The 17,281-nt window shown below is 37.3% G+C and overlaps 1 protein-coding gene across 2 annotated transcripts; it reads left to right on the top strand.

Moving 5' to 3' along the window:
- The first annotated feature begins 6,591 nt into the window (after positions 1-6,591).
- LOC107725932 (G1/S-specific cyclin-D2-like) lies at positions 6,592-15,873 on the top strand. 2 transcript variants are annotated; one of them, XM_016535361.1, is made up of 5 exons: positions 6,592-6,986; positions 7,919-8,134; positions 11,828-11,987; positions 12,831-12,979; positions 15,425-15,873. In XM_016535361.1, the coding sequence occupies exons 1-5, from the start codon at positions 6,684-6,686 to the stop codon at positions 15,590-15,592; spliced, it is 996 nt and encodes a 331-aa protein (XP_016390847.1). In that variant the 5' UTR covers positions 6,592-6,683; the 3' UTR covers positions 15,593-15,873. The 2 variants fall into 2 exon arrangements, with proteins under 2 accessions (XP_016390847.1, XP_016390848.1); XM_016535362.1 differs by lacking the exon at positions 6,592-6,986 and adding an exon at positions 7,637-7,693.
- Positions 15,874-17,281: the final 1,408 nt, after the last annotated feature.

The raw sequence follows: 17,281 nt of genomic DNA, 5'->3' as shown, positions 1-17,281 counted from the left end.
ACACACTGTAAAAACAATATTTATTAAAGTTGTAAACCAAGAGTAACATATACGTATATATATATAGAGAGAGAGAGAGAGAGAGAGAGAGAGAGATTCTAATTACATGATTTAAGACCTTTATACAGTGCATGCCTTTGAAAAGACTGTGAAAAAGACTGTCTATACGTCTAACCTGACTAAAGTCAATTATTTGTGAAATTTACTAGCAGTTTCTGAGTAAAAAATGCCACACCATTTTTTTCAGTTTATGTATTTGTTAAGGAGGCAATGATATATTTCCTGATGTGGAACTTGTGTCCGGAACCGGAGGGAGAAGTCGATCCCTTTGGGCCATTGCAGTCCTGGGAAGATCTGTGTCAAGATCAGGGACATCTCTCATTTTTGCTATCCTTCCCTCTCTCCCTCTCATATACAGTCTGAGTAGGTCATTTCAAGCCTGTTTTCACAGACTTTCAAGTAATGATATTATTAACAATGGAAGAACGTCTCTGCTACTCCTCACTGAATCAGTGGCCGCTGGGAAGGGTCAAGAACCTCCTCTGGCTTGACCTTGTGGAGAAGGTCGACAGAGATTTTCCAGGGGGCATCAGTTATTATTAGACTATCTGTGAAGATAAACTCAAGCAGTCTGTGTGGGAATGGATTATTTGAGCTTGATGAGTCTTAGGAAGCGGTCATTCTCATCAGCTCTCCAAAACATTTATGCTGGTTTTCTTGAGCAATCAGAGAGCGATACTGTAATGTTGTGGAGAACATGAACTGCTCTATGCTAGAAACACTGCAATATTTTTCACTGAATCATGGGAAAATCAGATCTGCCCATTTTGGTATGGGAAATCTATTCTTGGAGTGTGGGACGGGCGGAGAACATCGAGTTATTTTTCTGGTTTTATGAGTTTTTGAAGTGAGACTTTTAGATGTTATTGCTGGTTTATGGCACACTCTCAGAGAGAAGAAGAGTTGTGCATACTAGTGCATACGTGTCCTTTTCATTTTCACCATAACATGAATTCTCCAACCGTTTACATAATAAAGATCTGAGGATATGATCATCACCTTCTCATCTTTGCTGATCTTGTCCATGTAATGCCATTTCCTGCTGATAAGGCTGGAATGTTTAAACAGAATGAAAGATTATGTAATCTTTGACAAAGGCCGATACAGAGATATGAACTGGAATGAATGTGGGCAGGTAATGGAAAAAACAGGTCAAAGTGATTGCTAGTGCTTTAGAAGGAAAAAAATTTATTTAAACAGTTGGCATGAAGAGAGTATTAGCTAAATTGTGTTTATTGCATATTTACTCTGAAATATTTGTAAATGCAAGCATTTGTAAGCTCATAGATTTCAGTTTATGACAGACTAAGCATGTTATTTCTTTAGCAGGGAGAACTTCCTCCTCTAAGTGGATCAAAGAAATGTCTTGTATTCTTGCTTTGGAAAAACTAACATAAGTAGATGTATTTAATGTATTTAATAAGATATGGACCCCTTTATGTAAGTTATTGACAAGTAGATCATGTGGGATGAAGATGACACACTCCATGTAAGATTTTGGTTTATTTTTTATAAACAATAATAGATACTGAACTGATTACTGTAACTCTATAATTTAACATATAATTTAACATAATAATTTATTTTTACTTATGCATTTTTATGTTTATGTATATTTTTAACAATAATAATAGTAATAATACTTTTATTATTGTTGTTGTGATTGTTATTATTTTACCTATGCCTTTTTATTTTGTGTTATTTATTTATTTACTTGATTTTATATATTGGATTTCATATATAGACTTAATAAAAATAACACAATAAATTACAAATAATAAAGAAAAAAATCTGAAAAGAGTGTATACGTGTCATGTCAGTGTGAAGATGTTCAAAAGTAACACTGCCTTCTTCCTTATTTGGCAGAAACAGCACATAAGTCAGAAAACGCTCCAACATGCCTTGATGTGAAATGTTCTCTTGAAGCTGCATTGGAGTGATGACGGGTCTCTTCTGGTTTGTGGCCTTCATCAGCACAGTCCAGGGATTCTGCAGTAGAGTTCAATAAAGCAATAAGCCAATCAGGAGAATTAGAATCTAAAGCTGTAGCTGGCTCACAGAGGGCCCTTTATGTGGCAGAAGGCTGGGGAGACGCAGCAGGAACACAGCGCTGGGCTGAGAAACATCTACCCTCTGTATCAACCTCTGCTGTTTCGCATCGACTAGCTTGATGTCTGTGACTAATCAGAGGTCCGCTTTGATCCGAGCGCTGTTTAGAAAACAACTGCTGATTTTCGTCCTGGTGTTTGAATGTCAGTCTCTTCCTGGCCATTTCCTTTTGTCCTTCATTCAAGTGCTGTTTATTGTGAGACTAAATTCCAAAGTGGTGTATATAACCAATCAGCTTCCTCGCTACAATGGGACCACACCCACATAGAAGTCTGTGACTAATCAAATCTTTCCAGCTGTACTGTATCCTTCATGATCCGGACATGAGCGGGGCCTCTGCTTAGAAAGTGAACTTTACATGAGTGCAATCCTGAGACTTCATTTTCAGTTTGTTTGGTCTGGGTGGAGAGTGAATGCTTAAGTTGTTATAATGTTGTCTAAAAGTCATCAAGTGGTAAGAATGCATTGAAAAAATGGCAGATGGCAAATGTACACACTCACTGAAGTGCTGTCTAATTCACATTGTAGTGTTTCCTCATAACGTGTGAGTTTCTACTGATCTTCCTCTGTTTGGAGATGTGATTGAGGATGTGATCTCACTCTCCAGAAATCCAGCCTATGTGACTCTTTGCTTATGACTGGAGCCAGCCTTGCCTTTATAGTGGATGTCCCACCCTGTTGCTCTCTCTCTTTCTCTCTCTTATCTCATGCAGGAGAAGCCAATAGAGGCGTGTAATGTCCATCCATACTCCAGATGGCATTCCAGTGTGGTTTTATCCCATGAGTGTGTGTGAGAGCATCATCTCCGAAAACAAAAACTCTTTTGTCCCTAAATATTGTTTTCATCATTAACCTAAAATAAATTATTTCATTGATATAAACAAGAGTGTTAAAGTACTTCTTTTATTTTAAACATTCGTGAAATGTATTTATATTAAAGTTATATTTTTTATTTTGTAAAACAAAAATAATTGTAATGCATTTTTACAAAACTATACAATTATTTGAAAAACACATATAGAGAGAGGTAGATCTACACATATCAGAACAGCACCGCAGTTGTGTTTAGATCCTCACAGAATCATTGTGTTTGAATGAATTAGTTAAGTGAATAATTCAATGACTCACTCATAAAGACTTGTTTCGATCTTGATTGAATCAGTGTGTTTGAACAAATCTGTTGAGTGAATGACTCACTCATAAAGACACTGTCCATCCAAAATCACGTATTGTCTGAGTTACTCCATTTGAATTTGAACGTACTTCACAACCATTAAAAAGTGTTCTATATAGTATGAATATGGGTAGTATGAATGAAATTCGGACGTACTACTTCTGCCATGTTGTTACCATCACAAGACCTACCAGCATCTGTTGTGCTGTTTCACTGCCATTAATAAATTCTCTCCTGTGGCCTCATGGGATAGTAAAGTGTCCATCGACTGCACACTTCAGAATCCGGGCAGAAGTAGTAGGTCACCTACTGTTTTTAGAATACTATGAATTCGGACATACTACTCTTTTGGCATACTGTTCTTTGCATACTATAAAGTAGGGAAGTATTCAACATTTGACGCAGCGACAGTCACTTGTTCCAGTCCTGATTGTATTTGTGTTTTTGAGAGAATGATGAATGATGACAACACTTATTGTTGTCTGTTTGCCTATATATTTCTCCACACAGGATGTTTTTGATATACTAAAAAAATAAAAAAAATGCATTTAATCCCACATGCTTTGCACAGCTACATGTCATGTCATGTTTGAGATATTCATGCAGCCAGGTCTACACCTGAATGAAGAGTTTTATATAAAAGATTCATAAATTAAGCACACACAATCATTATACCTGTAGGTTATAACAAAAATACTTTATTAGAACTGTGAATTTCACTCTTTGCTGCTGCATTGTTTCTGTCTTATAGCAGGACATCAATCTGAATTTGCCAACTAATGTGGTAAGACCATAATAAAGTAATATCTACGTTACATTTAACCTGCCTCAGACAAGAGACAAACAGTCTGTCTCTGTCTCTCTCTGTGGTCTACTGGCATGCAGAACCGGTATGCAGCAGGAATCTTTGGATCAAGGTAATTTCATGCTTCTACACATTTTCCCAGGCGGCTGAGCATTCCTTTACTTTTGTGCCACTTTGGAGTGTGATGTGGGCTGACATGTTGTCATAAGACACACGCATATACACAACCCTAGATGCACAAACATAAACCTCTCTGACAGGGACAAACGCATTCAGGAGTCAATTCAAGGGGGTCATGTAAATATGTATGCTTTTATATTGTTTAATCATTAATTAAAACAGCTGATAAAACATCACAATAACCCACAGGTGATCCACATGACTCCAGTCCATCAATCAACATCTTGTGAAATGAAAACCTGCATGTTTTCAAGAAACAAATTCATCTTTAAGATGTTTTTAACTTCAAACCATCACTTCCTCTATCCACACTATTGCTTGTTGCAGTGAAAAAAGTAATCTTTTCTTTATCAGGAGAGAAATATGCACAGATCAAGTACCAAATACAAATGATAACAGTCCAAAAACAAATATGTGGGTGGATTTGTGAGAGACAACAGTGGATGGACTTTTTCACTGGAACAAGCATTATTATGGATTATGGACTTATTATGGACTGTATTTTTGGCCAGAAGCGACAGTTTAAAGTTAAAACGCCCTTATGGTGGATTTGTAAATCTGTCCCGATGAAGAAACAAACTCTTGGATGGTTTGAGGGTGAGTACATTTTCATTTTTGTGTGAACTATTCCTTTAACGTCCGGCATTCCTCTCCCTGCCAATGTCTTGTAGAATGCTACTGAATTAACATCTCTAATTAATTCACAAGAAGGATGCTTTTGGGTTTGAATTAAATTCCAGTATGTGGTTAGACCCACTGCTTTCCCAAAACAATTTGTGACTCATTCAGTTGCCACGTTAGTTCCTGACAGAGGAATATTTCAGTCATTTATCAACTGTATGCAGGTCTATTTGAGACAGCTGTGGAGAGATGTATTTTAAATACATATGTTTTGTATGATAGTTCCTGTTTATCCATATTTTTGTGCAGTTTGTCTACAACTAAGTCAAAAACACACGTTTTAAGCAATGCAATATTTTTCTCATACATGGAATAGGCCTATGTCAGACAACACAATAGTCCCTGTTATCTTCGCATCTGTGCACCATTATGGCTCTTTTTAGAGATACGGTAGGTTCTACTCCATTTACAATGCATATTTCATACTAACTCTAACATAAACATAAACACAAAAGACACCTTTTCAGCTATTCATTAGAATAATGTGGGTGTTACTCAAGACGCCATTTCACAATTGACTTTCACCTTCATCACCTGTCACAGACTGTTATGATCAAATAATTAATGAAAATGTGTGCCGGTTTGTGGGTTGGCAGGCGGCAGCCTATTATTTAATTGTGGTTTAATCTCTCAGGGCTGTAACACATGGTTAATTCGTCAGTTATTTCATACTAACCAACATCTGCTTTATGGAGAAAGACAGACAGACAGACAGACAGACAGACAGGTGTGATTAACAAAAATATTGTTATCTGGATGACCAGACATTTTAGATGAAGGAAAGCATGTCATATGTTTTTATCAACATAATCTTAAGCATGGCAATGATGTCTTCGATATCCTGTAAAAGTTGTCAATTCAAGTTGTTTTCTTGCTTTTTTATTGGCTATTCCTATTACACTGTTATGTAACCCATCAAACCCAACTTGTCACTTCCCCTTTTGAAGGCTCTGTCTTTGTGTCATGAAACTTTTTGTGTGATTGTTGTTCACTACCATCATTATTGCACATATTGTTGTACGTCATTTTGTTATAAACTGTTAATGTAGGTCCTATATGTTATAGGGATCTCCACTGTGCATTATAAGGGCTGCTTAGTTAGTGAGACTTTAAATGCATTGAACCCATATTACAAGCTTCAATTTTGAGTAATGTACAAATCATGCACTTGAATTGTGCATGAAATGCAGCACTCAGTAAATTTACAGATGGGGTATTTAAAAGAATGTTAAGTAAATGGCAGCAGCGAATAAAATGAGTTCATAGGACATGTGCATCTGCACGTGAGGAGAAATAATATTCAGAAAAAAAGAAAAAGAAATTATATCATGTGTCTTGTAGGCTCATGCATGTAAAAAAAATGCTATAATTATCCCGCTAGGGACTTGTTTTAAAGTGCACTAAATTTATTTTTGAGGGGCTGTGAGGAGAGGTTTACTTAAGGATTGGCTTGAATGCCATGCATGTGCAATGACTGGGCAGGAAGGAGATAATTTGAGCATTTTTGCAACGTGAATTGTGCAGGAGGAGGGACTGACATTGCCTTTTGGGTGGTCATGCAGTCAGACGTGTTGTTCTGCTTCATCTGTGTCTGTAGTTCAGAAGGAGAGACTGGGATTGCAGCCTCCGTGATGTAAAAAGTGAAAGTTCTAACAGTGCAAACGAGTTCAATTGATGCCTAAAAGACAACAACACCTTCGTCCTTTTTGCATAGGCACAGCCACATGCAGCTGGCACTGTGAGGTGGTTATATTAGTTAGCATCACTGAGAAAAGCCCAAACATGGAACTTTTTTGCTTGGAAAAGGACTCAATCATGCGAGCTCAGAGAGATCCCAACATCTTTTGCGATGAAAGAGTATTGCAAAGTCTTTTAACAGTGGAGGACAGATATGTTCCGCAGGGACCCTATTTTAAATGTGTCCAGAAGGATATTCAGCCTTTTATGAGGCGGATGGTCGCGACGTGGATGTTGGAGGTTTGTAGGCTATTTAAAGTTTTATTATTGGAAACTGTTTGCTTGAACCGTGTTAAAAGTAGCCTATTATAATGTAGAATAAGCTGGGAAGTACCTAAAGTATAGCTTGACTTTGGCATGCATTCGTTTTATTACAATGCAGACAATCAAAAAGAAAACATTTGTTTACATCTGTATGCACATAGCATATATGTGTAGCTAATCAATGTGCAAAGGAAAAGTTTGATCAGGAAATCAGCAGGAAATGCAACGCTGAAATCTCAACACTTCACGATCGTGTATGCTATAAATGGTAATTTAATAGAAAACGCTTTAGTATTTTTTTTTCAAGGCATGCTTTATTAGACAGATGGGGGTCTTTGCTTTATTTACATGCGTGTTATGAATGGTATTATACATTTGTGTAATTTTTGAGAATTTTTTTAACCGACACAGCCTTCGAGTTGCTCAGTGCGAAAGTGCAGCCATATAAGAGCCGTCGATTGAAATGTATTTCAGTTCATCAAAGCAGCATAATAATGGTCGGATATAGTTTAATGCGATACATATACATATTATATGCTGTCATTGACATTACTAGATCAAATTTATTAACGTGACGAATCACCAAAGCAGTCATGTGTGGGCGTCATGGGTTTCACAGCACACCCTGCTTGAAATGAATGAAGATCTTTACCGCTGGAAAGTTCCTCTTTCTCATGAAAAGAGTTAGTAACAGTAAGCACATATTGTACAAGCTGCAAATAGTAGCTATAGATAAAAATAATTACACCTATATAAATAATTACAAACAAAAAATGTCTGATTAATAGCATTGGGCTAACAGCAACAACAGAAAGTTGTAGCAAGGACATACAAATGTTAAATAAATACTAATTATTAGACAGCCTTGATCATTTAAATTGTGAATGAATTCTGATGTGTCCCTGTAGGTTTGTGAAGAGGAGAAATGTGAAGAGGATGTCTTTCCCTTGGCTATGAACTACCTGGACAGATTTTTAGCTGCGGTTCCTACAAGAAAATGTTATCTGCAGCTCTTAGGGGCCGTGTGTCTCTTCTTGGCTTCAAAATTAAAAGCATGCCAACCGCTGTCGGCCAGGAAGCTCTGCATGTACACAGACAACTCCATTACATCTCAACAACTGCTGGTAAGAGCTGATGGCCTTGATGACAGCAAGATGTCCTCCAACTGTTGCGTAATTCTATATTACACTCAGACCAGATGATATATTTTAGATTATATATAGTGATCTGCTGATTCATCATATTTTTATTATTGTAAAATTTAGATGTTGGGAGAAGTGAATTTAGCTTGCTTTGCCCCCTAATGGTTGTTTTTGATGGTGAACAGTCTTCTGGGTTGAGCTGTGATGAAATGCATTTTTGATTTTTAGCCTCTCTGATCAGCGTGAGAATGGTTTTGATGATTTGGTACGGCTCCCATAAATTGGCAAGGACTCTCTAGCCTACTTACATCATACACTTTTTTTCTAATCACATGCAAGCTAGTAAAACCCTGGTAGTGTCTAAATCGAAATTATTTCTAGAGCTTTTGGATATTATAAAGAGAGAACAGGAAAGACAACTGGTTCACCTGGGTCAAAACAAAAAGCTTTCTTATAAATTGCAGTAGTGATTCTTTTATAAAACAGATACATCAGCAAACTGAAGCATCCAGGAGGAGGTGGCTTTAGGAGTCTTGACCTTGGTGATTTGGTGTCACTTGTTAGGGACTGTCCCTTCTCGGCGGTCTTCACTAACTTTAAATCTCTCTCATGCTCTCTTCACTCACCAGCACACGCACAATAAGGGTGTAGAGCTTCTCACTTTGGGCTGGTTTTCCCCTCATGTCTCTGTTCTTAAGAGTTTCTCAGAAAAATCAGCTTCATCAGGCGAAACAAAGCCAGCCGGACACGTGCGAGGAAGGAAGTTGAGCGTGTGCAGCATCTGGTTGGTGGAGATCAAAGACAAGGGGTGGAGCTTTGCATGATAACCTGATTTATTTTACAACTGTGATGTCCCTTTGGGCAAGACAGATCCATATTTAAAGAGCAACTTGACTAATTTCTCCCCTGTTTTGAAGAATCACAAGTGTTGAGTGACATAGAAACACAACCAGTGTCAGTAAGGCATGATGATTTATGTCACAACTTCTGTTTTAGGGCAATACATGTCTTTGCATTTTTAAGCATTTTAGTCTGGTGTGAGTATGTGATTGGCTTTTACCACACAAGATTGACACACTTTGCACAGTTGAAACACTAGAGGGCAATAAAATGGACTGCAATTAGGAGTGATTAAAGTCAAATACATTATCACTGACAAACACTAGTTGAGTGATGATATCAGATTATGATACTGTGGTACTGAATATATTACATATACTATGGTATTTACATGATATAGTTTGTCGAATATTTTTGCAGACCCTTTTAACAGTAAAGTGCATATTCACTGTAAAAAATGAATTTCTGAAGATTATTGGATTTTTACAAGAAAATACTTGGTGTTAGTTGTCATTTCTTTGTAATTATTTGTAAAATTCACTATCAATTTCTGAGTTTAAATAAATCCGATTTTTTGGTAGTGTGACCTGCTGATACCGATTTTTGCAGATTTCGATGTTCTTTCTAAGAACTATAATTGACAGCATATACAAACAAAAATCTATGCAAATTTCAATGCAAAAATTATTTACATAATAAAATCAATTATTAAACATTACAATTCCCCCAATCTGGACTAAGTTACAGATTTTCTCTTATTTAAACAACTCTCAAAATAAAGTGCTCTGTGACTGGAAAGAGGAAGAAATAGTTATGTTTTATGTCGCCACAGATTGCTGTATGTAACAAAACTGATGTCATTTCCTACTGTTTATAAATGGTCATTTTTTTCCCCCTAACCTGATTAAATGTGTCATCTTTCACATCAAATTCTTACTTTGTTTCAATTAATTCAGTTAGAATAATAAGAAACTGTAGAGTTGTTACCATTCAAATGAAATTATTAACAAACTCTATCTTTCCACTGCTGTGTTTTACATATTTTTTTTTAAACAAATATTGAAAAAATGCAGTGATACTTTTAAATATGACTAAACCACCAGTAGGTGGCAGCAAATGTCTGTTTTAATGACTGAGTCATTTATTCATTCATTCAACTGATTCATTCAAACGGCTGATTCATTCAGAAACGAGGCAAGTGACTGTCCTTATGAATGGGCCACTGAATCATTGACTCACTCGATTCGTTCAAAAACGTGGATTCATTCAGTAACGAAACACCGCTGTGTGTTGCTCGGAGACACAACAGTCCTGCTGTGGCTTTGATCGGAACTATTTTCGTCAGCGAAATTGAGCAAAAACAGTCAATATTTTGTCTAAAATCTAAGTCACTTAATTTTAACTTGTTTATTGAAATACTATTGTATAAAATCAGTGTCACATTGATATTGATATTCGGGGAAACATCATGGCCGTATAATGTTGCTTACCTAAATGATATTTTGTAAATATCATTATTTTTTTCTACTGCAGTATGCATCTATACATTTCTGCGAGTTACTTTGTGTGTGCTGTCTCTCACACACTCACTCAGGTTGTGCAAGCCTCATCTAGCACGACATAAATACATTACCCTGTTGAAATACCTTTAAATGGCCAATAAAACCCAAAAAATGTGAACTGTGAAAAAAGTGAACTGTTCTTTTTGCCTCAAAATGACTTGATTTCATTCATGGTTGTTGTCAAAAAGTATTTCAACAGGTAAAAAGTACTGAATGAGCTATAATTTGTCAAATATAACAACCATCATTTTGAGGCAGAAATAACAGTTCACTCAATAAGTAGAGTCTGTAATCACTTTTTGGCAAGTGTAAAACAGACGGACGTGGACGGCAATCAGTTTTCGGCAGACGATCAATTTTCGGCACGACACTGGCGCCACTGGCAATAAAAGGATCTGCTCGGAATCGCAAGACGTGAGACTGACTGGCCGGTCACCGATCCAGTCCGGTCATGCGAAAAATCGGCCGATTCCGATCACTGGCCGGTCAATCGGTGCATCTCTAAAATAAATCCTATACCAGTCAACATGCATGAATAGGCGTTTATAAATTCCATAGCAGATCTAGACAGATGGAGCTGGTGGAGGTGGAGGGTTTTAGGTGAATCCGCTTACAGCGAACACTGCGCCAGACTATTTGGACGTGGACGGCAATCAGTTTTCGGCAGACGATCAATTTTCGGCACGACACTGGCGCCACTGGCAATAAAAGGATCTGCTCGGAATCGCAAGACGTGAGACTGACTGGCCGGTCACCGATCCAGTCCGGTCATGCGAAAAATCGGCCGATTCCGATCACTGGCCGGTCAATCGGTGCATCTCTAAAATAAATCCTATACCAGTCAACATGCATGAATAGGCGTTTATAAATTCCATAGCAGATCTAGACAGATGGAGCTGGTGGAGGTGGAGGGTTTTAGGTGAATCCGCTTACAGCGAACACTGAGCCAGACTATTTAAATGTTGCACAAGCAATCTCATTGGTTGCAAAATCAGCCAATCAGCTTGTGCTATGTAGTAAATGATGTGATTGCTAGCAGATTGCATGTAGATCTATATTTTTAATTAAATGAATTTCACCAGCCACAATCTGCACTGAAAATGTGAAAGACCATCCTTAGGTCATCTGGGCCTGTCCTTAACTGAGATAATAACCAAACCTTGATGTATGCAACTAAAAAGGTGGATTGTTGGTAATATAGTAACTTTAGTTTATATGGTTTTCTGCCACTCATATTCATTACCTCTTGTTCGGTTTCTGTCTTTCTCTGTTGGAGTGGGAGTTGGTGGTTCTTAGTAAATTGAAATGGAACCTGGCTGCCATCACCCCACTTGACTTTATCGAACACATACTGCACAAACTGCCCTTCCCTGAAGACAGACTGACGCTGATCCGCAAACACGCGCAAACCTTCATCGCCCTCTGTGCAACAGGTAGGACCCGAGTTGAGTGACAGTGCACTGACTGCATTCGTCAGAAATGTGTCTGTATAAGCAGAAACATAGCCATTATTGTGCTAAAGATGTATGATGTGAATGTGTTATGATGCTTTCTGCCTTGTTATTTGTGTCTATATAAAAGTTTTGTATATTGAACTGGGTGTGTTTCTGCAGCCCTGCATCTGTTCAAGAGGCTGAGGCCTGAACACGAGCCAAGATGGAGGAGCCTTTTTGAGCTATTGCAAATGTTTTTGGTGTTTTGTCATTGCCTTTAACAATTTTCTCAAGTCAGGAATGTTGGTTTGCTGCACAGCTGCTGTACTGTGCAAGTCAGTCGAGTGTAGGGTGTTTGACTGTTGCGTCCTGAAATAAGCAGCACGCTAACACCAACAAAGCAGATGAAACGAACGACTTCCAGCATGGAATAGCTGAGGCTTTCCTCCTTGACTGAAAAACGAGGGCCCGGTCTCAGGATCTCAAGGCAGAGGAAGAGGAGGAGTAGTTCCTGGAAACCTCAGAGCCCTCTGAGAGATGAAGGGAGGGAGTAGGAGGAAAAGGAAGGCTCTCCTCACTTTTCATTCGCAGCTGCAGGATGATTTAAGGGAGGTGGTGATGTTAAAACAGGTCTGAAACCAGAGAGCATGTGAACGTCAGGTTCAGGTTTGCTTGGAATTCAAAGCAGATGTAAGATGCAGTGACTCCTCAATCAGATTGCATTAGCACAAGTGTTTTCTGGGAAGTTGTTTTGAAGTTTCTCACAGGTGAGTAATGTTCTAGGGAACGTACTGACCAGGTCACTGATGTTTCGGGATGTGTGTGTGCTTGTTTTTTCCTCAGATCACAGCTTCACCATGTACCCTCCCTCCATGATCGCCACAGGATGTGTGGGGGCAGCAGTATGTGGCCTCCAGCCCGACCAGAGCAACCAAAATCTGTGGGGGGACAGTCTGACGGAGCTGCTGGCTAAAATCACCCACACTGAGCTGGTACGTGTCCAGCATCTTTGTACTGTAAAAAAAGAAGTGAAACAAAATCTCAGTAGTTATATAGCAAATGACCATTCAAGATATAGTTTAACTCAGGATTAGCCCTAGTTTGTTTAGTTGTACAGTAATCCATGCATTCTGTGACATTTTATGAAAGAACAACTTCCTGATGACCTATTTTTTTCTTTTCTGTGTTTATGTATTTCCTATTAAAAAAGGAAGTTGGGATGGGACACATCTCAGGGTCTGTTTATTTCAAGCAGTGTTGTTTTAATATCATTGAAATGCTATTTTGTTTTTATTAATATTTAAAAAAAAAAAAAAAGTTAATTTTAATTAATGTTTTATTTTTTGTTTGTTTTGTACTTTTTATCAGCTTTTTATTTCTATATAGTTTTTATTTATTTCCATTTTAGCATGAGGTATTGAGTTTTTTTAAATTTTAGTTTCAGTTAACATTTTTAATTTCACATAAAAACTAAAGAGCTATATGTTCATCAGTAAAAATAGTTATGGAGGGGTAAAAAATAAATATGATGTTATCCTTTTTTATCATTTTAATTTAGATTTAGATTATTTAAATATATTAACAATAATGTATTACTTTAAACACTTTTAAGTTCGCTGAGGCCCCCTGGTTAAGAAACACAGTCCTAGAGACTGAGAGCATTTATTAAATGATAGTTTAGCATAGTTTTCAATACTGAAGTCAATTTTGCCTGTGCCAAACGGTGGACATAGCAGACATGTGCGTGTGCAGGACATTCATGCATGACTGTAAGGAAATGGAGAAATGTGTCATTTTATGAATGAGTGTTTGTGTGTGTTCACTTCAGCAATGGTGAAGTGTTTTCAAAGCTGCATACTTGTGGCGAGACACAGGCCTCTCAAGCACATCTGTGGATTAAAGCTCAATGTCACACACACACACACACACACACACACACACACTCAGGCTCTTACACAAACTGACACATCTTGGCTTCAGGCTGTTTTGAAAGTCTCACAGTAAAACTTTTTTGAATTGGACCCAGAGAGTGAACGCCCCATTTAAACTCCTCACATACACTCATAAGGTTTAACACATTCTTTTCTCTCTCCTCAATGCAAAGTGTTAAGTTTTTTCTACATTTTAAGTTCTGGAAAAAACACCACATGCTGCCGTTAGCAACCAGTCCTTCCTGTGCCTGTAGCTGTCAGGACAACAAGGCCTGTTGTGGCCGTCTCATTCGGTTTAGGGAAAGAACAGGTTTTAATTATCCTGAGAAAAAGACGAGAGTTTGATACGGGATCATTCCGTCAGACCTCCCACATTTCTGCAGAAAGAGAGACACAGATATCAATGTTTTATTCTTTGAAAGATAAAGGTTCCAAAAAGGGGTTTATCAGTGATGCCATAGAAGAACAATTTTTGGTTCCTCAAATAACTTTTCAGTTAATGTGAAGAACATTTAAAAAGCTAAATAACCTTTTTCTGCTATAAAGAACCTTGAAAGGTTCTATGGATGTTAAAGGTTCTTCATGGAGCCGTCGATGCCAATAAAGAACTTTAATTTTTAAGAGTGTACATAGCCCTGCATAGCCGATTGGCATAAAATCTGAAACAGTTCACAGCTTCATTTTGGCTAAGAACCGCCCATTTAGACAGGAAAAAATCTATCTGACCAACATGAGAACAACAACAGTTTTATTTTATGTGGCGTTTGGGGGCGACTGAATCTGAAACTGTAAACATGATTTTTTTTTAAAGTTGTAAAAACAGATTATTGGAGCAAAAGAAAGTACTAGTTCAGTCTTTCTACTTCAAAATGTCATGTTTAATTCAATGTTGCTTTGTAATTAATTGTGAAATTTACTAGCAATTTCTGAGGGAAAATATTTCAAGTAAATCCTACACCCATTTTTTTTGTCTAATTACTACAATAATCATGGACAAATCATTGAAGCAATTACACAACAGCATAATTGTAGTATTTGGAAAATTATGTACATCTTTTGTGCAGAGTCTCATAAAAATAAACCCCAAAAAACTTTGTCAACAGTTCTTAAAACAACCTTTTTTTTTGTGTTTGTGTTAAGAACATTTTTATAATCTAAAGAACCTTATTACACAACAAAGAATCGCTTGTGCAATGGGAGGGCTCCATGGATGTTAATGCCAATAAAGAACCTGTATTTTTAAGTGTGAAGAACTTTGAAATGTTAAAAGGTTTTTTATTGGAATCAATGGTTTCCATGGGAAAACCTTACACTAAGAAAGAAAATGGTTCTTTTAAGAACTGTTCACTGAAAGGTTCTTTGGGGAACCAAAAATGGTTCTTCTATGGCATCGCTGCAAAACCCCTTTTTGGAACCTTTATTTTTATGAGTACCATCTGAGGCTGACACTAGTGTGCATACATAGTCCTTACCTTGGTTTCTTCTTCTTTTCTCTCTTTCTTCTAGGACTGTCTGAAGTCATGTCAAGAGCAGATCGAGCAGTTACTGACCAACAGCCTGAAAGAAAGTCAACAACGGCATCAACAGCAACAGGAGGGCAGAGCCAGCAACAAAGGGACGCAATCTCAAAACCTGTCCTGCACCCCTACAGATGTCCGTGATGTCAACTTATGATGTCAGTTCCTGTTCCTATCCACCTCCTCAGCCTAGAGAGGATTCAGTTATTATTGTTACTGTATTTAAGTTTAATTGCAAAGCCACATTAGATGGTCATATGCGCATAACACAAGCTTGATGTTTTATAACGGAGCGAAACAGCTGCTGCTGCCGTCTCATATCCGCAGGCGGTGGCGTTTTACATACTTGAATTTAATCAAATTGGCCTCAAACCATGATTAAATAATGCAGTATGTTGTATATTACTTAACAAAGAGCATACATCTGTCTTGGCTATCATATGCAACTGTTATAATTATTATTATAATTTATGTGGTTATTTAATAATTATAATAATGATACCTATTATTGTTAAAAATATGATGCTTTTCATCTTACAAAATGTATTTGCTTAGTAATTCCCAGAGGCCATTTTTTAAATATCATATAGGATGCATGTGATCCCACGAAAATGCTATTCTACAGATTGGATAGAAACGTCCATCAGTCCTTTCAGAGGGATCTGTTTGCTTATCATAGAGATATTAATACAATGATCTGATGAGTTACTTCTCAGGTATAAGTAACTCTCATTATAGGATTATTTACAGTGAATGTTATTGCATGAAATAAGCATAAATGAATATGATAAACGGTTTCTATCCATGCATGGTGACCACCACAGCTTCATGAGCTCGCAGGACAGTTTCAGATGGACACTAAGCATGTAGCAAAGGTGGAGTAAAGGTGAGGTAGGGAAGGAAGGAAAGAGGCGAATCGAAGAATACAGATTGAAAGATTTTGCACGTGATTGAAATATGAACGGTTTTAGACAGGTGGTTTCTGGAACGCTCTATAATGTTTGTACTGAATGAGCGTGATGCTGTTTGCTCATTTGATCTGTTTGAACACCATCACTTAAGGGTCAGGGACACTCGCAACGCTGGAGAGATTTAATCTTTTGGGAGTCTTGAAATCCTTCTTAGCAAAGACATGATACAAATGCACTTTCAGATATCACCTCTCGCTGGTTATCCGTGGTATACAAGAGGAGGGCGAATCATTTCTAAGGGTTTTTTTGTTTTTGCATTGTTTTTCTTAAGTTATTTTTGTTTTGGGGCTGGTTTCCCATATTAGGTGTGCTTGCGGGTTATAGTTTTAAATTTAGACCAATAAATTTAGACCAAAAACTGATCTAACAGTCAACTGCCAATAGAAATGGTGAGGTTTGGCATGCCAAGATTGGTAGCGTTTTACTTTAGTTGTGTGGAATTCATGTCAGCATAGATAGGACAACATCAAATTTCATTAAATCACTTTATTTTATTTTCTCAAAATATCAGTCATCTACTTGAACTTTTTTCATATATAGGAAAAAGATATTTTGAAACATGCCATTTTCTTTTCTCTTTCCTCCTTAGTTTGTTCTTGCACTTTTGAAAATTGATTTCTTAAGTCAGTTATCTTATTATCAGTGGACCTAAAAGTAACTTAGAGGTGTGAGATGTTTGAGACGTTTACTTCAAATATATTACGTGTTGTGCTGACACAAATGTGCCATTCCAACACATCTATGCAAAATAAACTCCGTTATGAGTGTTTTTCAAACAATGTTCATTTCATTGTGCACCCATGTTCACACATTTAAGTTTTGAGTGAGTTTGTGTACTATTATATCCTTAAGTTAATTTTGTGTTCTTCCCATTC

The sequence above is a fragment of the Sinocyclocheilus rhinocerous genome, unplaced genomic scaffold (assembly GCF_001515625.1).
Source record: "Sinocyclocheilus rhinocerous isolate Xijiao unplaced genomic scaffold, SAMN03320098_v1.1 scaffold395, whole genome shotgun sequence".
NCBI lineage: Eukaryota > Metazoa > Chordata > Actinopteri > Cypriniformes > Cyprinidae > Sinocyclocheilus > Sinocyclocheilus rhinocerous.
Note: the sequence above shows the minus strand (reverse complement) of the source record. Positions and strands in the feature narration are given on the sequence as shown.